Here is a 26,371-nt window from a genome sequence, read left to right as displayed (position 1 = left end):
TGTAGCTGTCTTCAGAAACTCCAGAAGAGGGAGTCAGATCTCGTTATGGATGGTTGTGAGCCACCATGTGGTTGCTGGGATTTGAACTTAGGACCTTTGGAAGAGCAGTTGGGTGCTTTTACCTGCTGAGCCATCTCACCAGCCCAGGGATAGCTGTCTTAACAGCCATAGCACATAAACCCTTATCATGGGAAGTAAGAAGTTTAGGAAACTAAGTAGACAGGTTAATCGGGACCTGGAGGTATTAAAAGTATCTATTTCTAAATTAAAACAACCTTTACATTCCCTCACAGAATTGTTCCTTCAAATTTGGAGAGGTTTAGACTTACTGGTCATGAGATAAGGGGACTATGTATTGCTTTGGGGAAAACCTGTTGTTTCTATGTTAACTGATCAGGAGCAACTAGAAAAAGTCTTGCCGTGGTTGGAGAAAACTTCATAAAGAAAGAGAAACAACGACATTCGTTGCAGGATATTTGGACCCTGAGATTGTGTTATTTACTGGAAAAAAAAACAAAAACAAAAACATTTCTGGTTGTGGTATGACTCAGCTTTAGCACACACCTTTAACTCCCTGGCTGGAATACAGACATGCCCTTAACTACACACCTTAAAAACAAACAACAAAGGTAAAGTAAGACTGTAGGAGGAAGCACCCATATTTGAATGTGATGTCTAACTGAGTGGCAGAGAAAGTGAAAAGGCGGAGAAAGATTTCACAGAACAGGATACTCCTAACTCTCACAAGAAGATAGAGAGGAAAGGGAAGCTACTTAAGAGAGCAAAGCAGAGGAGAAAAGAAGGAAACCGTTTTACCAGGGCAGTTGTACAGAGACGGGTTAAAGAGAGAACAAGCTAGACACAGGTGAAGACAGGACAAGTGAGAGAATGAGAAGGAAACAGAAGATCAGAACATATTGCCAAAGTTAGTATGAGGCCAAGCAGAGCAATTCAGCAGAAGCCTAGAGAAGCCAGATTGAATCAGTCAGCTTGGAGAGGAGTTTGAGCCAGAACAGCTGAGTTGACTAGCCAGCAAGAGATCAGAAAGAACAAGAAAGGGTGAGCTTTTCAACAGTAAGTCTCAGAAGCTGAAAACATGTTAGGCCTAAATAAGATTGTACGGAGGCCAGAAGCTTCCAGAACTAGACCTCGGTTAGCAGATGGAGGCAGTAAGCCTCTGAGGTGACACTTTCTACAGGCCAATAAAAGATACTTTTACAGACAAGAATCAGAGACGATTAGTACCAGTCTCTGTTCTCTGGGTCTCCTTAACTAACTACTCTACTATCAGCACTGGCTGGCCCTTTAACTCTCATTCTCATTTGATTAATGTTGGGACCATGTATCTTCAACTATATGGCCAATTATGTATTGATTTGGTAAAATTAATGGTCCTTAGGACCAACTACACCTATTTGGAGCAGGATGAGTCCACAATTTGACTCAATCACTAAGACCAATGGGGAATGTAACAGGTCTCCACACCTTACTGTGCCCCCAGACCTTAGCACAACTGACTCCATGATGGAAGTACCATTCAGGTCATAATACTCAGTGCATAGACAGAACCACCAGCCAAAATAAAAACAAAGGCCTGATGGATCGAAGTCCATAATTTTGGATAAGTCTCTTAAATGCACTAACCTCACATCTGGCTTCTATAGCTCTGCTTTTGGCTAACTGTCCTTGTTAATGAAAATATGACAGGCCAGGATATTGCTTTTAATCTCTTAAAGCTTGCCCTAAGAAAGAATTGTGGCCACACTGGGATCCCAAACACCAGTGTACTCACCAGCTGACTAATAAAGACTTTCTATTGTCTTAAACCCATGTCTGAGCAGTCTTCTCTTGTGGTAGCCCACAATGCTATGCGTCTGGCAGAAGCTTAATCACTAAAGCACACACAGAACACAAAGAACTAGCATGATTAAAAATATGAACTATGAAACCAAATAGAACACTCAAAAGAAAAATATAGAGATTATTAGGAAATTCTTAGAAAATGGTCAACATCATTAGCCATCAGAAAATTCAGCTTGAAACAACTTTATGAATTCCATCTCACCCTGATTTGAATAGCTGTGATTAAGGATACAAACAATCACAAATTCTGGCCTGGAAGGTATGGGGGAAAGGAACCTTTACACATTGCTAGTGGAAGTGTAATCTACTCTAACTGCTTTGGAAATCAGTTGAGAGTTTCCTCAAAAAGCTAGAAGTAGATACCATATGACTTTTCCATATTAAAACTGGGGCATAAGAACCTACAGAGATATTTGCACATCCACATTTGCTGCAGCTCAGTTCATAATAGCTAGGAAATGGAATCACCCTACATGTCCACCCATGGATGAGTGGATAATGCAAATTTGATTCACATACACAATGGCATATTATTCAGTGATAAGTAAATATGACATTTACAGGTAAATGGATGGAACTGAAAAAAATTAGGCCAAGTGAGATGTCTTAGGGTTTGTATTCCTGCATGAAACATCAGGACCAAGAAGCAAGCTGGGGAGGAAAGGGTTTTTATTCAGCTTACACTTCTACATTGCTGTTCATCACCAAAGGAAGTCAGGATAGGAACTCACACAGGGCAGGGACTTGGAGACAGGAGCTGATGCAGAAGCCATGGAGGGGTGCTGCTTACTGGCTTGCTTCCCCTGGCTTGCTCAGCTTGTTTTCTTATAGAACCCAGGACCACCAGCCCAGGGATGGCACCACTCACAATGGGCTGGGCCCTCCCCTCTTAACCAACTGAGAAAATGCCTTATAGCTGGATCTCATGGAGGCATTTTCTCAAGGGAGGTTCCTTTCTCTGTGATAACTCCAGCTTGTGTCAAGCTGACACACAAAACAGTACAACTGACCCCTGGTTAACTTGACACACAAACACATCACTATTAAGCCTCAACCCTTACTTTCTTATTTATTCTCAAGATCTAAACAACTTTAAATGTCCCACAGTCTTTACAGATTCTTTTACATAATAAAATTTCAATCCCTTTAAAATAACCAATCTCTTTTGAAATCCAAAGTCTTTTTACAATTCAAAATCTCTTAACTGTGGGTTGCACTAAAAACTTTCTTACTTCAAGAGGGAAAAATATCAGGGCACATTCACAATCAAAAGCAAAATCAAACTCTAACTGTCCAGTATCTGGGATTTACTTACAATCCTCTGGGCTTCTCCAAAGTCTTGGGTCACTTCTCCAGCTTTGCCCTTTATAGCACACACCTTAGTCTTCTAAGCTCCAATTGTCTGTACTTTACTACTGCTGCTGTTCTTGGTAGTCATCTCATGGTACTGGCATCTCCAAAACACTGCTACTTTCTGCTGCAACTGAATTGTACTTTCACAAATAGCCTCTCATAGGCTCTTTTCATGGTGCTAAGCTTCAACTTCTCTGCATGACCCCTTCAGTCCTGGGCCTTCAACTGCCACTGAGGCTGCACCTTCACCAATGGTGCCAAGCACCAGCTGCTACCCCTTCCTGTTTCAAAATCAGGAATACCTGGGTGACTCTTACACATTACCAAGTCTGGCTGCCAACATGAGGTACAACCTTGGCTACCTCTGGAACATAGCTCTGTGCTCTCAGGAAACACTTCCCAGAAGATTTCACCCTGGAGATGCTAGTCTCTTCTTAGTCACTGCTAATTTCTTAGCTCCAGCATCAATCGTTCCAGTAATGCAAAGTTTTCACTTTAGTAGTTTTGGTATCTTGTTAATCACAGATGATTCTTCAGCCTCAACTAACCAGAACCACAGAATCTTCACAATCAAAACAGCAATGGCCTTGATAAGAATCTTTAATTTTCCCCCTGAAGTTTCACAAGCCAGGCCTCCATCTTCTTCACTGGTCTCAACATTATCTTCTAAGCTCCTACAGACCACCCCTCAGAGCTCTTAACATCCTAAATGGCTCTTTTAGCTCCAAGTGCCAAAGTCCTTTCACAGTCCTCCCAAAAACATAGTCAGGTGGTTACATAAATACCACACTCCCAGAACCAGTTTGTGTCTTATAGGATTCATGAAGGGCATATCTTCTGGGCCTTCCCATTGTGGAGGATTAGGTTTTACACAACATATACACTCCAGCATTGCAATTTCCCTGAGCCTTAAAATTCCTTCCTCAACCCGAAGCCAAGGGATATCAGACATCTCCAACGCCTTTTCAGTAGGCTCTCTTTTGATAAACACTTCAGCCAACCATTCAAACAAACTTCGGATACCCTTTTTAACTGTGCGAGCTTCCACATTAAATCTAATTTCTCTCAGAGGGCCCATGTCAATAAATTCAGTCTGAAGCCAGGTGTGGTAGTGCACGCCTTTATTCCCAGCACTTGGGAGGCAGAGGCAGGCGGATTTCTGAGTTCGAGGCCAGCCTGGTCTACAGAGTGAGTTTCAGGACAGCGAGGGCTACACAGAGAAACCCTGTCTCGAAACCCCCCCCAAAAAATAAATAAATAAATAAATAAATAAATAAATAAACTCAGTCTGATCTAGTTTTATGTTCCTTCATCATTATCCCACACCCTTAAAATCCATTCCCACACATATTCCCCAGACTTCTGCTTGAATGAATTAGCAAACTCATTAAGCTCCTTTGTAGTGTAGCACATTTCCTCATGGCCTACACTTTCTACCTCCTCTCTAGGGGCCTGCTTGTCCTTGAGTCTGGTTATAGGTCTAGAAGAAACTATTGGTGGGCGTTGAGGAACATCAATATTGTCTTTCCCAGCATTTTCTTCAGAGAAAGTCACTGCCAGTTTATTAGACTCTTGAGGGATTAATTTCCTCATGTGAAAGAGGCATTATTTCATGGGGTGAGGTTGAGGGTACTACTTCCTCAGGTGAGGTAAAGTCTTAAGAATCTGAAGATTCAAAGTTCTCAGCTTCAACAAGGTCTTTCCACACAAGTGAGATAACCCAGCCAAATAAGATAATGCAGATCCAGAAAGACAAATATTACATGTTCCCTCTTATGTGGATCTTGGCTTTCAGTCTTTCAATTTGTGTGTATAACATGAAGTAACTTTAGAAGATAGGAAACTAGTAAGGCGCTATTGGGGAAAGGTGGAAGACATTAAGGAAAGTGGGACAATAGGACACAGATTTTATGGAGGAGGGTCGGAGAATAATGGGGGAGGGGCTAGATTCAGATTGGGAGATGGGACAGTAAGGAGTGGTTAGAAGCAATAACCAACCCCAGGGAGATACATAAAAAAAAAATCATATGGAAATCTACTATGTTTAGTAACATTGCTTTTGTTTTGAGACTGGGTCCACTGTGTAGCTCTGACTAGCCAGGAGCTTGCCATGTAGACCCGACAAGTCCTGAACTCAAAGGTCTGCCAGTGTCTGCCTTCCAAGTACTGGAATTAAAGGCCAGTACTACCACTTCTGGCAGAAACCTGTTACTTTGTTATTTTATCAGTTTATCAGTTTCTTTAAAACTGGGTGGGAGGAGGGGAGAGGGAAGAGAGAGAGAGAGAGAGAGAGAGAGAGAGAGAGAGAGAGAGAGAGTAAGTAAAATCGAGATTAAATGGATTTATCTACTACACAGGGTTCATACAAACACAAGCCATGTATTGTCAAACAAAAATCCCACTGGTAGTTATGGAATAACTCCTTTAGAGGTTTTGGTCAGGAGGCTTCCAGAGACACCCTCTCAACGATAGGAGTTCAAGTAACTGTTCTTAAAACCAGTTGCTGATGACAACAAATACTTTGGTCACAAGACATAGGAAAAAACCAATCTGGTACCAATCTGGAAACTTACTCCCTGATGGTTAGCTTTCACAGTACTAGAAGATGCCATGAAGGCTGCAGGGGGGAAAAAACATCATCAAAAGTCTTATTCGGATGCTTACCCTGTGAGCTAATGCAGCAACAGCCAGATAAGGCATGCCCACTGGTGCAATAGTGGTAGAACCATTATGAGATACACCAACTGCCTTCTGATTGGATTCAAAGCCTGCTCCAGAGGGAAGATGCACAGCTGGTACTGCGAAGCTGGTCTTGAATCCGTGTCTGGGGAGTTCATAGGTACTGGGGAAATGTTAATTTGCTTAATTTACATAGTATTGAACCGCCTTACAAACACTTCTCTCTATATTCACAGATTAGAGCAGCTCTCAGTCCCCATCAGAGAAGCTTCTCTTTGCAGGAGATGACCAATAGAGACTTGCCGTTTGTCAAAGTTCTGTGAACAAATAGCTGTGGAGTGCTCAGTCCCAAATAGGATAACCATATCACTCCCCCTCTCGGGACAGGGGAGATCATGAAGCGGGTGGGCAGGGTAAGATTGTAGTAAGAGCTAAAGGTCAGGGAGGACTTACACAAAGAAAGGACCATTGGGTGAACTAACAGCAGCTGTGGGTGCTGGCAGATGACCTGCACGATCAAGCCGGCCAATGGTCCAGCATGGAGAAGAAGGGAGTCATTTGAAGTCACTCCGGGATGATATTTGTGGCTTCTGGGAAAGGGAGAGTCAGTTTTTTCCAGGGATATGACCCTAGATAGATTGACCATTTCCCAATGATGGGTTTATATCCATGGTCTTTCAAGTTGCACTAATTTTTAACTCTGTGGGCCATTTTTTTTTTTTTTTTTTTTTAAGGATATGAAGTTGAGAGGAGGATACTGACGGGGATCCTGAAGGAGTTAGGAGATAAACATTGGGTGGCTATGACCAAAATACATCATATACTATATGAAAGCCTCAAAGAAGTTTCTTAAAAAGCTCATGTCACACGAGTCAGACAAGGCTTCACAGGATTTTAATCTCAGCACGCAAGAGAGGCAGGAGATTTCAAAATTTAAAGTTAGCCTGGGCTACATAGCAAGACTGGGATAAAACAAACAAACAAACAAAAAACACCCCAAGGACTAGTAGTCTAGCTCAGGGTGAGAGCCTGGTTTTGTCCATTTTAAATTGCTGTGATAAGATACAATGAAGTCAACTAACAGGGACCCTGGCTATGGGGACCTGGCATTTTGGTCAGATGAGAGAATGCTATTAGGACAAGTGCAACTGCTTGCAAATAAAGGTAAGGGGAGATCACATCTGTGTGGTGGATGTCAATCAAGGGATAGCAGAGTCGAGAGACAGGCAGTTATATGTTCAGATTTTGAAGGAGGTTTGGAGGAACCATGGAAATAAAAATGTTGGGGTTCCATTAGTCATTAGTTATTAGTTCAGGAGACATGCCCCTGGCTCCCAGAAAGGACACACAATTTGGCTTCTTGAAAAAAATAGGAGAAAGGTTAAGAGATAGATACACAGCTGCAGGACTCCAATGCATTCCCATTTTTACTTTTGGTTTATGGAATCTTATATGGGATGCTATAGATCGATCATCAGCCGTTTCCTCACAGAATGGCAGACCCTGTCAAATAGGATCCAAGAGGGTGTCTGGTTGCCTGAGCTTTGTCCCTGGTTACAGGGCAACCCACAGCTGCAGCTCCAACAGAGCCCTGGACCCTGTTGAAACAGAGAGGCCAATTCAATTCACGTGCCATGCTGGCCCTGACCCATCTGACACCGTGGTCACTGACGCTGAAGAACATAACCATGAGGATGCAGGCACCCAATCCATAGCAAAATTGCACCTTGGGTCCAGGCTGCCATATTTGTGGGAGAATATACTCACTTCTTCAGAACAAAATCTCATTTGGGAAGAGAGATTTAAGTGAAGACACAATTTGATTTGGGTTTTTTGTTTGTTTTTTGTTTTTTCTGTATAGCCCTTGCTGTCCTGGAACTCACTCTGTAGACCAGGCTGGCCTGGAACTCAGAAATCCACTTGCCTCTGCCTCCCAAGAGCTGGGATTAAAGGTGTGCATCACCAATGTCTGCGACACAAATGGTTTTAACTGCTTTCCTATGCTTGGATGACCTGATCCACAGAATCCAACCTGATGGTGTGAGACTGTAGCTTTAAGCCTTTAAAGATCAAACAAGCTTTTCCAGTCAATGGCACCATACAATTCGGAGTATCCTCGGAGAAAAATGCCTGCCTCTTTCTGATTGGATACCCATGGAAAAATCTGGCCTCAACCCTGTTATTCTAAAACATGTTTATAGAATTATGCCAGGTTCAGGTGCAATGTATTCTAGCCCATGGGTTGCTATAACCACTGATGTCCCTGGGGATGGGACCTTAACAAGGGGTTGGCAGCCAATCACACTACCCTTTTGAAGCATGCCAACAAATTAATACTGCTGCTTTAAGGGCACTGAGAGAATAGTCCCCCAACGGGGAAAAATGCCTGGTCACTAACTGAGATTTGTCAAGGGCAGCAGAACTGTACCCAGACTTTGTGACATGGCTCCTACAAACAGCCCTGAGTGAGGTGTGCTGTAGTGGGCAGGAAGACCATACTGGCTTCCCAGTTTTCCTAGTCTTTGAACAGAGTGACTGAAATAACCCAGGCCAGGGGCCTAGGTGTTTTGTTTTTCTTCTCAGTCAACTTCCAGAGACTTTGTATGCAGAATTGCTGCAGGACCTGGAAATCAAGCTACAGCTGTAAGAAAGAAGAAAGAAGTGGATAAAGCCCCGGTGAGCATGAACTGTCGGTATAAGCACAGCCAAGTCACAGACCCCAGTGTCTCGGACTCAAGGGAACCGCCAGGCCCTTCTGTGGCCCAAGAGCAGATGTTGAAAACTGTCTGACCTCTAGCTAAAACCAGTGCATGCATAAAATATCAACCGCACCCTAGACCGCTCTCTGAGAGTCCCTCTGCTCAGCTAAGCTAACACACCTAATTAATGTGCTGATTAGCTGCGGGATCCTATTGGTGCACCTCCATGAGAGTGCAGGACTCAGCCCTGCTTTTCTGTCACTTCCTCCTCCTCCTCCATTGCCTCAGTGAAGTTAGTCCCTAAAGTGTACAGGTCACATCAACGAACAAAGGCTTTAATTTTTTCTTATTAACATTCCTCAGAAGGTATCAAAGTTTGAATTGTGTTATGTTAGAAGGTTTGATTATTGGTTAATGTATTATTGTTAATGTTTGAGTTGTTAACTTGAGTTTCATTTAAAAAGATCACTAAATAGATTTTTTCACTTGGGATTAGGGCAGAATTTCTAATACTTTCTAAAATGGTCTTCCACATAATTGCCATTTTGAACAGTGTGAAATGGCTGGCGTTCTTACATAACCTTGATGATTATAAAATAAAAACATCAGTCAACTCTGAAAACATTGAAAGTGCTATCAGTCCTTCATTATCAAATACTCACTCAAGATTTCATTCTTTATGTAAAATAAGTAGGTATAACCATTTTGCTTGTATCTTTAATAAATAGTAATATATATATATATATATATATATATGAAAAAGAATTATTTTAAAATAGATTTACTTATGATATTTCATGTTGGGTCTGTGTACCTATTTTATATACTCATATATGTGAGGTCATTTAACAATTTCCTGAGAGAAAGGGGTCACTAGTGGGAAACTTTAAAAAGTTATAATCTTGGGGCTAGAGAGATGGTCAGTGGTTAAGAGCACTGACTGCTCTTCCAGAGGTCCTGAGTTCAATTCCCAGCAACCATCCAATGGGATCCAATGTCCTCTTCTCTTCTGGTATGTCTGACAAGAGGAACCGTGTACTAACCTACATTTAAAAAAGTTTTTAATCTTGACATACTGAGACTTTAAGATTGATGGTCTCCTTTGCGCATCTAACCGAAAGGCTTTGCATTCCGAGAGCAAGAGGGTGCTAAGGTGGATTATCCTTTGGGGTAGGAGATTTTATTAGATGAAATATTAATCTTCACCAGGACAGGAAGAGAACAGCATGGTGGGAACTCTGGAGAGCGCTCAGAGCCATGTAATGTAGTAGAGGCCCCTTATGGGCTTCAGTAATCCACAGTGCACAGTGTAGATTCTCTCTGATTCCCAGGTGATGGGGGAGGAGAGAAAGTCTTGCCTTTTGGGGGAAGGAATATATGAGCTTGAGGATCTGGCATGAGTAGAGAGGAAAGACCCTCTAGTTTATGTGTATCTGTCATAGAGTTTGGAATGTGTCAGTCCAGGGCCAGTATGCAGAAGCAGCTGGAGGGAGGAGGAAGATAGGCATGGTCTGAGCACTGTCTGGTCTGGGTTCTAACAGAGAGTAGAATCCATCTCTTGGTAGTATGGGGCAGCCTGGTCCAGGGAGATCCATGATATGGGAGGTGGGGGGTGGGTGGGTAACTCAGTCGGCCTGTACTTGCAGACGTCTTAAACTAATGCTCACTCTCATAAGAATAACTGAAACTTCTTTATGAAACTCCTGGGGAGTGATAGCTGAATACAAATAGTAAAGGGAGTGAAGACCTCTCCAAACTCAGAGAATGGTCTCTGAATGGAGACCCTTCTGGTCCCTCAGTCATCCAAAATGTCAAAAGGTCACAGTGAGAGTCTTGGAGAGAGGATACACTTTGAATGGGGGAACACAAAGAGCCTCGAGGGAAGGGGACATCTGAGCAGACTTCAACAGATACCTAGGCTCTCTCAAGGTTCAGCACCTCACAGGCTTTTTTTTTTTTTTTTTTTAAAGACTTAGGCAAACTTATGGAGAGAAACACCTTCAAAAAGAGAAAGAAAAGAGGGGCAGATGAGAGGGAGGAGAAAGAGGTTCAGATCTCTGTCCCTCACCATTTTGTATCATTTATTATCATCAAGGTAAACGGTACTCAAAGCACACACTGTTCTTAGACCTTGAGTCCACCTCCCCCAGAACCGGGCAGCTGTAGGGGGAGGACCTGCTAGGATATGAAGTCTCTCATTCATTTATGTCCTGTGTTCTAATTAGATAAGATTTGCAAAAGCAGGAGTCTTAGAACTTGCAACATTCATGGAATTTCACAGATACACTCCTAAATATTTTGGTTGTCAAAGTAAGAGCATGGGGGGAGGGGAAGGGTACGGGAGGACTGTGGGGGGAGGGGACACGAGAGCACGGAATAATACTATAGATGTATTAAAATGTCACAGTGAAATGTGCCATTTCGAATTGAATGCTAACAAAACAATAAGCTTTTAAAAAGTAAACGCAAAAGAGAAGAAAGGTATAACCCGGTTCCTTACGTCGTTCTTGAACTTGGAGTTTTCTTGTACTCATGACTTCCTTCGTGAGTTGCTTCCTTGCTTCCCTTTGGAGTGCCAGCTCCTGATCCTCCTCAGCCAACTTCTTTGCCTTTATGTCCTCGAGTAGTCTGCTGAGTTCTTTCTCCTGGGCTTTTGCTTCCCTTCGTCGCTGCACTAGATAGTCATTGTATATCTTCTGCTCTCTTCCCATTTCTTCCTACATAGCATTGAATTTAACGCATGTGATTATAGCACATCAGTGAGGAAGAACAAGTATATTTTTTTTAAGTACATGGTAACTCATTGATTTGGTATGTGAGTGTGTGATGTGTGGGGGTGGTCACACGTGTACCATGGTGTGTGTGTGTGTGTGTGTGTATGTGTGTGTGTGAAAGGACAACTTTCAAGACTAGGCTTTCTTTCTTTCTACCTGGGGCTAGAACTCAAATCAACAGACTTGATGGTAGTCTCCTTTACCTTCTGAGCCTTCTTGTCAACCCCATGGCCAGCCTTAAAAGCCGGCTTCCTCACAGGTGCAACCCTGATCTTGTGGTGCTGTACACTCACTCAGGCATTCACTGATATACTATTGTGTCTCAGATTTTCTTCAAAGGACTCAGAGTGGTTGTAGGTATAGACAAAACAAGAATGGACTTTACTTGAAGGTTGCTAAAGCTTGTTAAGGACATAGGGGGTTCAGACCACTGTTTCATATCTGTTTGAAAACGCATTTTCAAGTAAGTTGGTTCAAATACACTTTCTCAAAGAGTTTCCTAAAGTAGTTGTTAGCGCACGCCCAACCGGGAAAACTGCTACCCTACAATGGGTGGATCTGAACATCAACAAAGAGACATTTCACCTAAGAGACTCTAGGGAGGAGGGCAAATAAGAACATATGAAACACCGGTCAGCATCATTAACCATTAGGGACATGCAAATTAAAGTGATATGAGATATTAGTCAACGCGTACCATAATAAAGCAAAAAGGGTGACAATATAAAATGCTAAAGAGAATGTGAAGAAACTAGAGCGTTCATGAATTGCTGGAGGGACTAAAGCTATCTTTTAAAATCTTTCCTTCCTTCCTAAATTCCTCCCTCCCTCTCTTCATCCTTTCCTTCCTTCCTCCCTCTCTCTCTGTCCCTCTGTCCCTCCCTCCTTTCTTCCTTCCCTTCCTCCCTCCCTTCCTCCCTCTCCCCTCCTTCCCTCTCCTGGCCTCCTCTTCCTCCCTCCCTCCCTCTTCTCTCCCTCTGTCCCTCCCTCCCTCCTTCCCTCTCTCCCTTCCTCTGGCCTTCTTGTCCTTCCTATTGTTAGAAACTGAGCTCAGGGCCTTGCACAATGAAAGTAACAATCCATAATAAGGCTGACAACTCAACAGACAATCCCACAGGCATTAAGCAAGCACTAAATAAGCATCTTACTCTCTTCTGCTTCTTCTTATCTGCCTCATCTTGTAAGTCTTGAAGGGCCCTTCCCACAAGTTTCATGTTCAAGTCCAGGTCCTCTCTGTACTCCTGCTGCATAGACTCTATCTTATCCTGCACAGCTTTTTTCAAACTGTTCCTAGTTTCCTGTCTTCTCTTCTGCTTCTGGAGTTTTTCTTGTTCATTCTCTCGTTTAATCTGTGCTTTGTTCTGCTCCTAAGGAGGGGTAATGAAGACGAATCAGCATAGTTGAGCAAAGTAAGACCACACTTTTGCAGTAAGGGATGAGCCTAAGGGATGTCTTGGAAATGCATACACACAACTCCATTTAGAGGGGCGATAGAAGTGGAGCTTGCTTTTTAATACTGCTGAGTCAACAATAATGCTTTGTAGAGACTGCTCTACATGTAGTTGTAAAGTAAGTATTACATAGGTGTATAGTTCCAAAAAGACCCGTCAGAAAAGGGTAAAAGGAAATGATCTTGGATCCTAGTGCTAAACATTCACCATCATACTCAATATGTTTGCCCAGTCTTCTGGGCTTTATGCTTCTATGCACATCTGTGCACCTATTCTTAAGCAGCAGTGAAACTTCAAATGTGGAAATGTGCTTAATAGACCAGCCCCATACTCCAAGCAAACTATATCAACAAGCGGGCAAACTGCTACACCCATGGAGCCTGTCACTACAGGGCATTTGAAAAGGCTCACCAGGATGCGGGCCTCCTCTTCCTTCATCCTTCGCTCACCCTGCCTTTGCGCCTGGATGCTGGTCACCTGAGCATCCAGACCCAGGCGTGTATTTTGTACCAGCTCTCTCTGTCTCTTCTCCTCTTGGGCTTCTCGCCTTTCCTTCGCTAATCTGTCTTCCTCCCAAAGCCTCGCAAACAGCTGCTCTTCCACCAGCTTTTGCCTCTTCAGCTCCTTGTTGAATTCTATCTGCGCATTCCGTTCCTCAACCACCTTTTTCTCATGGACTCTAGCCAATTTAGTGCGGAGCTCCTCACAGCGTTCCCTGAAAGGGAAATTTTAAAAAAGTAAACCCCGGGCATTTTATGAGGCGCTGCTGTCTTTAGGCATGAGTCTTCACAGTACCAAAATAACCCGGACATTAAAAATGTGAGGAGAGAGCAGGGAGGGAGGCAGGCCCACGAGGATGTCACAAGACGCAAGCACTGCTCTCACAACACAAGCTTTGAATCCTTGCTCTGCCGATTCCTGTATGACTTCAGATCAAACCTTTAACTTATCTAGCTAGGTGTGGTAGTGCATGCCTTTAGTTACAGCACTGGGCAGGCAGAGGCAGGCAGAGTTCTTTGAGTTTGAGGCCAGCCTGGTCTAAATGTTCTGAGACAGCCAGTGCTACATAATGAGAGCCTGTCTCAAAAGGAAAATGAAAGAAACAAACAAAGCAGAATTAACTTATCGAGGCCAGTCACCTCATCTTTAAAACACCTACCCAGAAACCGGTTCCCTCTGGGTTCCTGGGTCTGAATCCACCCTGACCAGCTGTGCCCCAACCTGTGTCCCATGCTGGTCAGCACCTTTCTTTCCTACTGGCTCCTGCTAGGAGGGATCAGGGCAGTATGTATTGTTAGTGGGAAATCTATAGACCCGTCGTCAGTGGTAACCATTTCATGGTTCTCTGGACCACATCTTGTTCTGATTTTGCTGGTTTTTCATACCCGTTGGCCTTTGAAATTCTGACCTCCTTGAATGGTCAATGTCATGAAAATGAACTCTCGTATTCCCTGCGCATTCTGCCATTTAAGTGAGAATTTACATGGCCACATATTCCCAACTGCCGCTCAACAAGACATGCCCTTTGTCCACTCAGACTCAGTGACTTGGAAACCTAATTTCATTTCTCTTGATTCAAGTAAACTACTATTCTATCAGAGAATTTGACATAAACCTCAACATTTATTGAAGCCAGGAACGGTGGCAGTCCCAGTATTCAGGAGGTTGAAGTAAGAATATCTTGAATTCAGGGCCAGCCTGGGCTACAACCGTGAGTTTCAAGCTAGCCTAGATTACAATGTCAGACCTTATCTCGAAAATTATCCATTTGGGCTGGAGAGTTGGCACATCAGTTAAAAGCTACTCCCATAGAGGACCTTAGTTTGATCCCAGCCCCCACATAGATGTCATAGATGTCTGCAACTCCAGTTCCAAGGTCTTCCTGGGCACTAGGCACATTTGTGGTGCCCTTACATCCATGCAGGCAAAATATTTGAAAATATAAAATTATAAAATAATAAAATAGCAAACTTATTTATTAATGAATTAAAAAGTATCCCGACCTGCAGGACAAGAATGGACAGCAAGTCAGGAAGTCTGATCAAGCTGACACATTTTTATTTGTCCCACACACATTATATACTCATAGGAGCAGGCAGGAGGGTGGAGCGGGGTCGCTTTGTCTCTGGGTGATGCGCCTGTTCCCAGGAACAGGATATTGACTGGGCAAACAGTTCAGCAGGAAGATCAGAACAGAATTGGTTATTAGGCACATATCCACGAGGTTTATAGCTATTTGTTCTCTGCTGACTTCAAGATCTATGTCTATTTGTGCTCAGCTGGGCTAGTACTTTCCCACAGAGGCCAAGACTTTGTGCCAGCAAGTACTTAAGGCAGATAATGTTCAAACAAGGTCACTCCCCACCCCCCCAAAAAAGACTAATAACTATAATCTAAACACTTCCAGGAAATACTGAACTTTTCAAATCTCTTCTGAGGATTGAAATCTTAAAATTAAAAGACATATGAAGGCCAGGCGTGGTGACGCACGCCTTTAATCCCAGCACTCGGGAGGCAGAGGCAAGTGGATTTCTGAGTTCAAGGCCAGCCTGGTCTACAGAGTGAGTTCCAGGACAGCCAGGGCTATACAGAGAAACCCTGTCTCGAAAAAAAAAAAAAAAAAAAAAGACATATGAAACTGATATTCATATCAAGTGACAGTCACTACATTGAAAGAGTTGAATAACAAATAGAAAGCAAAATGAGGAAACAAACCTGAGAATGACAATTTTAAAGATTTGGTTTTTTAAAATTATTTTAAGTAAGTGTGTGTGTGTGTGTGTGTATGTGTGTGTGTGTGTGTGTGTGTGTGTGTGTGTGTGTGTTTCTGTCTGCATGTGGGTGTGTGCACATGTACCAGTGGAATCTAGAAGAGGAAATCAGATCCTCTGGAGCTGGTCTTACAGATGGTTGTAAGTTGCTGGATCTGTGTGCTGCAAACAGAACTTGGGGCTTCTGTAAGAGCAGCACACAGCTTTTAATCCCATGACGGCCATTCTCAATGTCCATCTCCATAGGAGTCCAAGGATCGGAAAGTGATGGGTCTTTGTCGTCTGTGCCAGGAAATGGATCAGAAGTACAGGTGATCGGAAAAGATCCTGGGACCAGCGATAACCAGGCAATGACAAACTGGGACCTACCACATACTTGACAGATGGGGAGAAGGCAGCAGCAGGGGGACAGACCAATTTTACTAAACACTTCCTGGGACAGCGTTTCGAAGATCTTGTCTCCCACAGCAGTGCTGAGGTTGATGAGTGATAGCTGATTTGGCACTTCCATGCTTGGGAGGCAAGCACAGAGTGCTATAACAGAATTTTAAGACAAACTGAGCCGCTGTACCTTTAAGTGATGTATGATGTGATTACCAAGATTTAAAGTACGGTTCCTGAGTACACCTTCGAGGGCTGTAGTTTACTGTAAGTTAGCGTTCCTACGTCATTTTTCAATATGCCAGCTAGAACACAGGATTGCCCGTTGAAGACAGTGGTCACCCTTAAAGAGGCCAGATTCCACAGCCTGAAGAGACCAAACTGTGCCCCCCCCCCCTGCAGCAGCTACCTGTGCACTGAGAATTCAAGGGCAATCTGTGTGCCTGACGGCTCCTAGTTTATCCTGGCTTTTCTGTGCCCTTTGTCGAACTAAATCGCTGATGAGAAGCGTCCACCAGCCTCCCAAAAGTTAGGGAAGTCTCGTGTTTCCTCTGTCCATGAGGTTGCTCTGGGGGCTTCCTCTGTGCCCAACTCCCACCTATCCGAGGCGTCCCCGGGTCGTGGGGGCTGTCTCCTTCTCCTTTCTCTCCCCCTCCTCCCTCTCCTCTCCCTCTTCTTCCTCTCCCTCTCCTCTCTCTCCTCTCCATCCTCTCCCCCTCTTCCCTCTCCTTCCTCTCACCCCTCCCCTTTAAGGCCCCATTTGTACTCCTACATGCTGTACCGTTTTCTGTCTAATGTTGTCCCTCCCACCTGAAGGATATCCGTCATGGTCTTGGGGCTCTTCCTCCTAATGACTGCCATTCCTGAAGGGAACCGTGTGTCTGCTCCCCTTCCTGGACTAATATTCTATGTCACAAGCTGCTTGGTTCATCTTACGTTCATCTGCTGCTTGGATCCTCTTCCAGGTCATTACCTGAACTGCTGGTCTAACTTTTCAGCTACAAACTCCTGCCTCTCCTTTTCCTTCTTCTCTCTTAATAACTTGGTCCTCTCTCTCATTTTGTCTTTTTTCTCTTCAATGGTTTCTCCTTTTGATTGCATTTCAGAAAAATATTCGTTTTCTTCTGCTGCCAAAAGTTCACGTAGCCTGAAACAAACAAAACCAAAAAAAAAAAAAAAAAAAAAAAAAAAAAATCCAAATAGGTGATTGATTAATCGAAATTATCATTCGAACTGAGTTTTGGTCTACTGAGTTTCTGAATTAGTGTCTAATCATGTTTTAAGAAATGAAAGGCCACTCACTATGAGGTTGAAGAAACAATTCAGAAAAAAGCTTCCCTTGCCAGGCAGTGATGGCGCACGCCTTTAAACCCAGCACTTGGGAGGCAAAGCCAGGCAGATTTCTGAGTTTGAGGCCAGCCTGGTCTACATAGTGAGTTCCAGGACAGCCAAGGCTACNCAGAGAAACCCTGTCTCGAAAAATAAATAAATAAATAAATAAATAAATAGATAGATAAATAGATAAATAGATAAATAAATAGATAGATAGCTACCCTTGTGGGCACAGATTTCATCCCCCAGAGCCCACTCTGAAAGAATAGAAAAACAGTCTAATGGCCTAAGTGTGATCCTGGGAACCACATAGTAGAAGGGGAGAAACAAATTGCGAAAGTTGCCCTCTGACCTCCACATATACAATGGTACTCCCTCCCTCCAATACATAGTGTTTTAAAAAATCACTGTGTTTCTCCATAAAATAAGAATATGAAAAACTGAGCCATGACCTTTATTTGACTTGGGGTTTTTTGAGTTTTTTGGGTTTTGTTTTGTGTTTTGTTTGTTTGTTTTGCATGCACAATATTAACCATTGTGGTTTTGTGAGCTCCAGACATAACAAAATGTTAGAGACCTCGCCTAACATAGGCAAGGCCCTGAGGTTGATGCTCAGCAATCAATGGGAACACAAAGTGAGTGCTTCAATTCCTGTGCCACCAGGTGTGTGAGCCTTACTTATTGCGTCTCTCTTCAGTATTGATGACAAAGCCTTGCATGGCATCCTGGACTCTCGCTTGCACAAGACTGTCAAAGGTCTTGCGGTTATTGCGCTGGATCCAGTCACATCTCAGGCGATTCTGCTCATTTGCCTTGATGGAAGCCAAAGTAGTGTGGTACTTGTGGTAGCTGCGCTGGATTCTTTTTAGATGTTGCTCAGCTCTCTGAGCCTTGGGAGGCTTGGCTCTCTGAAAATAAAGAACAGCTGTCGTTTACAAGAAGTAATCATTAAGAGCCTGACCATCTATAGAAAATATTATATGTGTGTATACATATATACATATATATATATATGTATTGGAGTCTGCCAAAAGACCCTCAGTCACAAAGACCACAGAGACCACCATCACTGTAAACCGAAAGAGTTTTTTTATTGAGCCAACGTGTTGGGGAATTCCCCCTCAGCACACAGGCAAGAGGAGAGACCCAGAACAAACAAAGAACACAAGTTTTATACCTTTTAAGGGGCAGATTTAGGAAACAGGGCTCGCTGACTGGCTTTTTTTTTTTTTTTTTTTTTTTGGTTTTGGTTTTTCAAGACAAGGTTTCTCTGAATAGTCCTGGCTGTCCTGGAACTCACTCTGTAGACCAGGCTGGCCTCGAATTCAGAAATCCGCCTGCCTCTGCCTCCTGAGTGCTGGGATTAAAGGCGTGCACCACCACGCCTGGCACTGGTTTCTTCTAATTGGTGTAGCAAGTAACCTTTCAGGCATTGGTTAGTTTGCATAGTGTGACTACCTTTGGCCTAGTGACTCACTTTGCCTGCTTTTATGGTTGGTTATTACGATTGGTCAGCAAAGCAGCAGTACATTTTGAATTTATGGGTTATTAACTATTAGTTATTAACTATTAGCTATTAACGTCACAGCTATTAATGTCATGGGGAATTCTAGCGACAAGGTCAGGGCAGTTTGTGGTTTTTCTCAGAATTCAGTGTGAGGTAGGGGATATTTTCTGGGAACTGCTAATCTTGTTTTGGCTGCTGTAGACTTAGTCATTTTGACTGCTAGTTTGGAAAGTCCCTTCAGAGGGGGAAGGGGCTGGGTGGTCTTGAATTTATTTTGGAATACACACACACACACACACACACACACACACACACACGTGCGCATGTACATACATATCCACTCTGCAGTTAGAGCCAAATCCAACTTAATAATATGAGGACTAACTTGTTTGAGTCTCTAAGTTTGATATTTATCAACTCAGTCTCAAGTACAGAAAGTGTTTGGGTTTTGATGGGATTAACCTAGCATTAACAGGGGATAATGGTAGTAAAAATGCATTTAATATACGATCTACCAAACATAAGACATACTGTAGAGTATCTGTTATCAGCCATGTTACTCATGATCTCTCCTGAGTCTGGCATAAACTTCATTTCTTCCCTTCTTTTTTTAAAGATTTATTTATTTTATTTACATGAGTACATTGTAGCTGTCTTCAGACACACCAGAAGAGGGCATGGGATCCCATTACAGATTGTTGTAAGCCACCATGTGGTTGCTGGGATTTGAACTCAGGACCTTTGGAAGAGCAATCAGTGCTCTTAACCACTGAACCATCTTTCCAGCCCTAAACTTCATTTCAATGTCCTGCCCAAGACCTTGAGAGTAACCTTTCTGTATATCACTAGTCTAGGAAAAACTCCAAATTCACAGGGTTTTTGTTTGTTTGTTTGTTGTTGCTTTTTTTTTTTTTTTTGGTTTTTCAAGACAGGGTTTCTCTGTATAGCTCTGGCTGTCCTGGAACTCACGCTGTAGACCAGGCTGGCATGTGGCACCACTGCCCAGCTCAAATTCCCATTTTAAAATACAATCTACAAATGCCTACCATTTTTGCTGTAGAGGAATATTAATCAAGCGAACTAGCTGCTCTGGCAAGAGATCATATACAAAGACCTAGGCCTATGTGATCCAACTGGAATACAAACATTCTACGCACCTTTAATCCCTCTAGCTGGAATACAGACACAAACTTAGTACATACCTTTAAGGTGAAATTAGTTTCTAGGAAGAAGCAAGGATGTTTGAAAAATGACTTCTAATGGAGGGGTGACAAAGTGATGGAACCAGAGAAAGATCTGACATAACGAGTCAGGGGTAGAATACGCCCAACGCTGATGAGAACAGCACAGGAAAGTGAAGCTATTTAAGAGCAGTTCGATGAGAGGGTCAGCCAGCTGGGTGTCAGTGCAGTAACCGCAGTGCAGTAGAGTTGCAGATCAGTGTAGGTCAGCAGAGGCAGTTGAAGCCAGACAATAAGAAGGAGCCAGAAGATTAGAAGATTAGAATTGCCAGAGTTAGTTTGAGGCCAAGCAGAGCCATATTGAATCAGTCAGTTTGGAGAGGAATTTGAGCCAGAACATCTGAGCTGAACTAGCTGGTCAGAGTTCAAAAAGAACTAGAAAGGGTGAGCTTATTAAGCCTCTGAGATGACAATTACATCAGGGAAATAAAAGTTATAAAAGTTACTTTTCCATTTTGTACCATCATAAAAGAAAATAAGTCAAATCTTGAGTTATAGATCATCTTTTTTTTTTTTTAAGTCCTTTGGTTAAAAGTAGATATAATTATTAAAGTTAAAATTTGAACACCTTTTTTGCATCCCTTTCTGCATATTCCTACCAGGTCAATACATCACTCAAATTTCATCAGAAGCTTCTATTTTCTTTTATTGTTAAATGGAGATGAAAGACCCACAACGTGAGGACTCCACCACGTTCTGACTCAGGAGAGTCGACATCCCAAATCACTCAGGAGAAATGGTCTTGATGCAAACTGCAAGAGGTTTGTTCGGGAAAGACCAGTGCACTGGGGACGACTCGTATCCCACGCAGGGGTAGAGGAGTCGACAACGAGCTCAAGGAGTAAGGGGTTTATAAAGACACAAAAACTGCAAACACCTTGCACATAGGTTATAGAAAGGCAAAAACCGCAAACACCTGGCAAGGCACACAAAGTTTTTCTTGCCAGTTTTTAGCCACAGCATCTTATGTCTTTTTCTGCAGATGTCAACAGCCCTCTTTGTCTGTATATTGCTCCGTGCAGTGGCAAAGGCATAGACTTCTCCTTTGCCATTTGTAGAGCTTGTATCAAAGCCACAAGTTTGGCTTCCTGGGATGAAGTCCCTTCAGGGAGGCTGCTGGCCCAGATCACTTGCTTTCACTCGCTTAGCCAGATAATGTTTTCAAGAGCGTGGAGTGCCACTACAGTTATTTGCTGTCCCAGGGTGAGCTTATCAGCATCCTTAACAAGCAGAGCTATGGCAATAGCTTTCAAGCAAGAAGGCCACTCACTGGCAACATGGTCTAACTTCTTGGACAGGTAAGCCACTGGCCTTCCAAAGTCCCAAAGTCTGGGTAAGGACCCCTCTGGTGACCCCTGCTCTCTCATCCACATAAAGAGCGAAAGGCTTGGTTAGGTCAGGCAAGGCCAAGGCTGGGGCTGTCGGTAGGGCCTTTTTCAAAGGCTTTCTGGTGATCTGGGGTCCACACAAACACCTCCCCTTCCTTGGTTAGGGAGTACAACGGGGCAGCTAAGGTTGCAAAACCCAGGTATCCAAAACCTGCAGAAGCCAGCGGTGTCCAAGAATTCTCCGAGTTATAGTCTTTTTTCTGGCTTCCTTTAGCCACCGCTTCCCATCTTGAAGGGTGTATCTCAAATAAGTAACTTCAGTCTGACACAGCTGAGCCTTTTTAGCTGAGGCTCGGTACCCCAACTCACGTAATTCTGTTAAGCACATCGGTCTTCTATTGCCCAGGTTCACTTCTCTATCTATCTAGGTCCTGTCTTTTCTTTCTCTTACCACTGCGGCCAAAATTCTAGTCAAATTTCTTTCTTTTCTACAATCCCTCCTATTTTCTCTTTCTTCTGCCTCCCACCTCTCTCTCTCTCTCTCTCTCTCTCTCTCTCTCTCTCTAACTGTAATATACCTTCCCTCACCTTAGCCAAATTAGTGGGCCATTTTGAGGCGCCTTGGAGACCAGAGCCTGGCGATATGATTTCAAGCTCTCCCTACCTTTAGACATGTTGTAGTCCCAACCGGGGAGAGTCAAAGGGAATCCCATGTCGATCTCATTTTGTAGCTGTGTAGGCCACCCTTCAGCTCCTGGGATATTTTTTTCTAGCCTCTAACAGAATTCTCCTCACAACTGAGGAGCTTCTGCAGCACCTGCTGACAATCGCCCCAAGTAGGCTGATGAGAGGACATAAGGGACTCCACCAGCCCTGTGAGGTGTTAGGGATCCTCTGAGAAAGGGGGGTGGTTACTTTCCAGTTATAAAAATCAGCTGAGGAAAATGGCCAGTACTGAAGGGAGTGGACTAGACCATTCAGGAGGCTTCAAAGATTTTGGAGAAGCAGATGGATTTAACTGGTGGCTCCGATTCGGAAGAAGCCTTAATACCAGAGCACAACCACAATTTTGGGAAGCAAAATCCAATTTTAACAGTGTAAAAAATCCATTCTCTTTAAAAATCAACACCAAGCCAGGTGTGGTGGTGCACGCTTTTAATCCCAGCACTCGGGAGGCAGATGCAGGCGGATTTCTGAGTTCGAGGCCAGCCTGGTCTACAGAGTGAGTTCCAGGACAGCCAGGGCTACACAGAGAAACCCTCGGGAAAAAAAAAAAAAATCAACACCAAAAACATTACTTGCTACAAAGTTTGGCTGCCTGTTCCTGCACACAAACGCAAGAAGGTGCAGTCACCAATACCTCAAAGAGTCACTGCCCTAAATCCTATCTTTTATAGGTCTGGCTTCTAGGATAAGAATTACAGAGAATATTACCCAATTCAGGTGTATCTTTAGAAACATGTTTCCATGTGTTGGCTCAATCCGCATGTTGTAGTTCTAAATTACTCCAACCCAGAGTTACCAGTTTTAAACCAACTTTCTATTACCAATGTTACAAATTTTTAATCATAACTAATACATATAAAACATATTTATACCTTTAAAACCATTCAGAAACAAAAACGAAATGGCTGCATACATTTGCTCATTTAAACCAAACAAAATTCTTAATTTTTGTAGTTGTAATTTCAAGAGAGAAGCTCCTTGTTACCTGATGAATCCAATAGTCACAAGCACAGAGATTTTTGTAAGAAAAACAGCCATCAATTCCCTTACCATAATACTTGAGAAGCTGCTGGTCCCTTTAAGAGCAGCGTTTACAATCAGCTCCTAGCAGAGCTTCTCCAGTCACACTAGACTCCTAACTGCAGGTGCAGGGCTCCAAAGACCAATTGATACTGTCTATTTTTTCTTTTTCTCTTCCATGGGTTTTTGGAAGACCAGGACTCGGGAGCCTGGCTTCTGCTGGCGCACCCAAGGCACCCGGTCTTGCCATTACTGTAATGTACGGCTGTAGGTCAGGGTGTGACCCTAGCCCTTACTGAAAGTTAGTCAGAAGTTCCCTCCGGTGGCCAGTCAATAACAAAAGGTGGCCACTCAAAGGCACAAAAAGTCTGCCGAGGGCCTTTCTTGATCTCCACAGAAAGGTAACTCTAGTAACTCCAGTCCAATGGTTAAGAGTCAAACTAGGGGGGTCGTCACAGTCTGTCTCATCGTCTCAGTCACAAAGAATACAAACAGCACACAAACTACCAACAAACACAAACACATCATCATCTGCTTCCACCGGGACAACCAAAACTAGAGAAATGACCCCGAAGGTCGCTGAATCAGATGGCCGATTCTCAACAAGAGGGTTACAGTACCGCTACTGACCTACAGGTGGGACAGAGGTCCCTACGGATGGGGCGCCCCCCCAAGGCAATTTTTAAACCAGACTCAAGTATAAGTTTCTGGTGCCGTGCTTCAGAAACAAAGGACGAGACACAGACACACAAACCAACACAACAAGCACACAGCTTGTTTCAGAAAACAGACACTCAGAGCAGAGACAGCGGCCGGCACGCACACATTCCAGAGGGGATCCCCACACCTCCAAGTCGGTTCTTGGGTGTGAGGAGTGATCGCGTTTCCTGGCCAATGCACCAAATGAAAGACCCACAATGTGAGGACTCCCCCACGTTCTGACTCAGGAGAGGCGACACCCCCAAATCACTCACGAGAAACGGTCTACAACAGTGAATACAAGCAAAACAGGAAAGAAACTGGAAACACTCAAAGAACTACTATAAATAAGCAAACAAACTTGAAAGGCGGGGTTCTAGAAATGATTTAATCAACCAGAGACATGAGTGCCATGACCAAAGTGTTTCAAAAAGACAGCCTGTTATGTCTTTTTGAAAAGATCACGAGGTCCCCACAGACCACCAGGGACCACTAGGAGTCCAACTCATATGCAAAAGCAGAGTCTTTATTCAAGTTTGGGCTTGGACTTTCCAACCTCTCCAGCACAGTGGAAGGTGTGGAAGGTGCTGTGCTGGTACAAGTCTTGCCCATTTATTATGGTTGCTGTACCAGGGTGAGGGACTTTCCAACTTGGCAGTTATATGATTGGTTGACATTTTCTTGGCACACTTCTATTGGCTAGTAATGATTTCGGCTTGGTATGAACAACGGTCACTAGCTTAATCAATCTACTTTAAGACATTAGGTACTGATTGGTTGTTGCTAGGGGTAGAGTGGCTATTTGCTCAGGGGAATTATGATTGTTGCCAGGGCGACATGGTTCTTGGAAGAAGTTGGGGGTTTTCCAGTAGCTGAGTTCACTCAGAGGGCAAGTTAATCACAAAATGGAATCTGAAAGCAAATTTGAGTTTGTAATGTTAAGCTGGGCCGTTCACAGACCTGTTGTATCCTGCTCCCCCAGTATAGCTGTAGCCATTTTGTTCCATGCTTGCCAGTCATTTTGTACTGCCAGGGAAATGTTAGTGATCCCCAAAAACACAGATGGGAGTCAATCTAATGTAACTCACAGCAGAGTATTCTATTTGAGCTAGCTTGTCCCTACCCCCAACATACCGCCCTCTCGAAGGAAGGTTTTGGTGGTGGGTGAGCCCCGAATGTCTATGAGGGCAAGGCTTTATAGTAAGCAGCAAGCAGGGAGTGCATCTAATTAATTGGAAAGCTACTGTGGCCTTTAGGCTGGTGCTGGGAGTCACATCATAAACTTAATTTCTGCTCCCCTCTGCATTGGTGCTTGTTAGGCAAGAGATCGGCTTGTAACCTGGGGGTACAGGTTTGTTCAGGGAGCAACCTGGAGATGCTGGTCTTGTTGGGGATTAGCCTAGAGACTATAGCTAGGCTCCGGTTTTGTTGGGGGGCAACTTGGAAACTAATGCTAGGTACCAGCCTGTTAGTTTACCTAAATTCAAATTTAGGTCGGGTTCTCTAAAATGGAGTCTGAATTTTAAAGATTTGACATCTCAGTTTTATATTGTTATTGATGCAGAAAAATAACTTCATTCAGAGCAGGGTCATGCTGACCACATACTCCATTACGTTCTGTAGGTTCTGAGGTTTATTAATCTTAAGAAATTCCACAACCATAAAATCCACTTAGGATCAATCAGAATAAAGGTCTGTTAGAACTATTCTGTCTAGCTGGCCAACGTAGCTTGAATCAGAGATGACCTCCAGGCAGTGCTTCCTGTACCTGGTTTTTGCCTTTATACACTGGCCCTAAGGAACATTCTAGTTCCTGAGTCTATGCTGCCTCCCTGATCGACCAGTCTTGGCATGTGCATTCAATAAAGCAGCCCTGTCGGACTGAGATTGGTGCCTGAGTGGTTTGTGCAGTGATTCCAATACCTCAACAATTTCAGTTCTTTAAATGTATTGTTTGCCACTCAATGGCCACTAAAAAAAAAAAAAAACTGTGAAGGGCCCAGCCTAATATACAATCTCCATTTTACATTCAGACTCCATCTTATGTTAAGCTAGTCCTTAGTGTGAACTCAGTTACGAGAAGAAACATACACACACACACACACACACACACACACACAACTTGTTCCAGGAACCATGACACACCTAGCCACTGCCACAACTCCTCTAGCAAACAGCTACTCTACCACTAGGAACAGCCAATCAGCTCTGAGGGGGAAAGTACCTAATGTTCCAGATGTTTCAAAATAGATTGCTTAAGCAAGCCGCTATTGTTCATCCCAAATTGAAATCATTACTAGCCAACAGAAATGCACCAATGGATGTAACCTTCAAATGACAACCAATCATGTAAATGCCAAATTGGCAATCCTTTCACCCTGCTGAAACTAATAAATAGACAAGCCTTTACCGACTCGGGGCCTTCCACACCCATTGACTGCATTGGAGAGGTTGGAAAGGTCCGAACTCCAGCTTGAATAAAGACTCTTTGAGCCGGGCAGTGGTGGCGCATGCCTTTAATCCCAGCACTTGGGAGGCAGAGGCAGG

General features: G+C 43.5%; 1 protein-coding gene across 2 annotated transcripts in view; it reads right to left on the bottom strand.

The window, feature by feature from the left end:
* Nucleotides 1-26,371, bottom strand: part of Cfap53 (cilia and flagella associated protein 53) — a 65,572-nt gene that overhangs the window by 35,682 nt on the left and 3,519 nt on the right. For both annotated transcript variants that reach the window (XM_021214975.1, XM_021214974.1), the window contains 5 exons: nt 17,982-18,211; nt 16,945-17,118; nt 13,231-13,534; nt 12,517-12,735; nt 11,095-11,311 (listed from right to left, as the gene is read on the bottom strand). In XM_021214975.1, the coding sequence (XP_021070634.1) occupies nt 11,095-11,311; nt 12,517-12,735; nt 13,231-13,534; nt 16,945-17,118; nt 17,982-18,022 (955 nt within the window). In that variant the 5' untranslated portion in view covers nt 18,023-18,211. The remainder of the gene's footprint in view (nt 1-11,094; nt 11,312-12,516; nt 12,736-13,230; nt 13,535-16,944; nt 17,119-17,981; nt 18,212-26,371) is intronic.

The sequence above is a fragment of the Mus pahari genome, chromosome 15 (genome assembly GCF_900095145.1).
Source record: "Mus pahari chromosome 15, PAHARI_EIJ_v1.1, whole genome shotgun sequence".
In the NCBI taxonomy this organism is placed as follows: Eukaryota; Metazoa; Chordata; class Mammalia; order Rodentia; family Muridae; genus Mus; species Mus pahari.
This window is presented reverse-complemented; position numbering and strand designations above follow the sequence as displayed.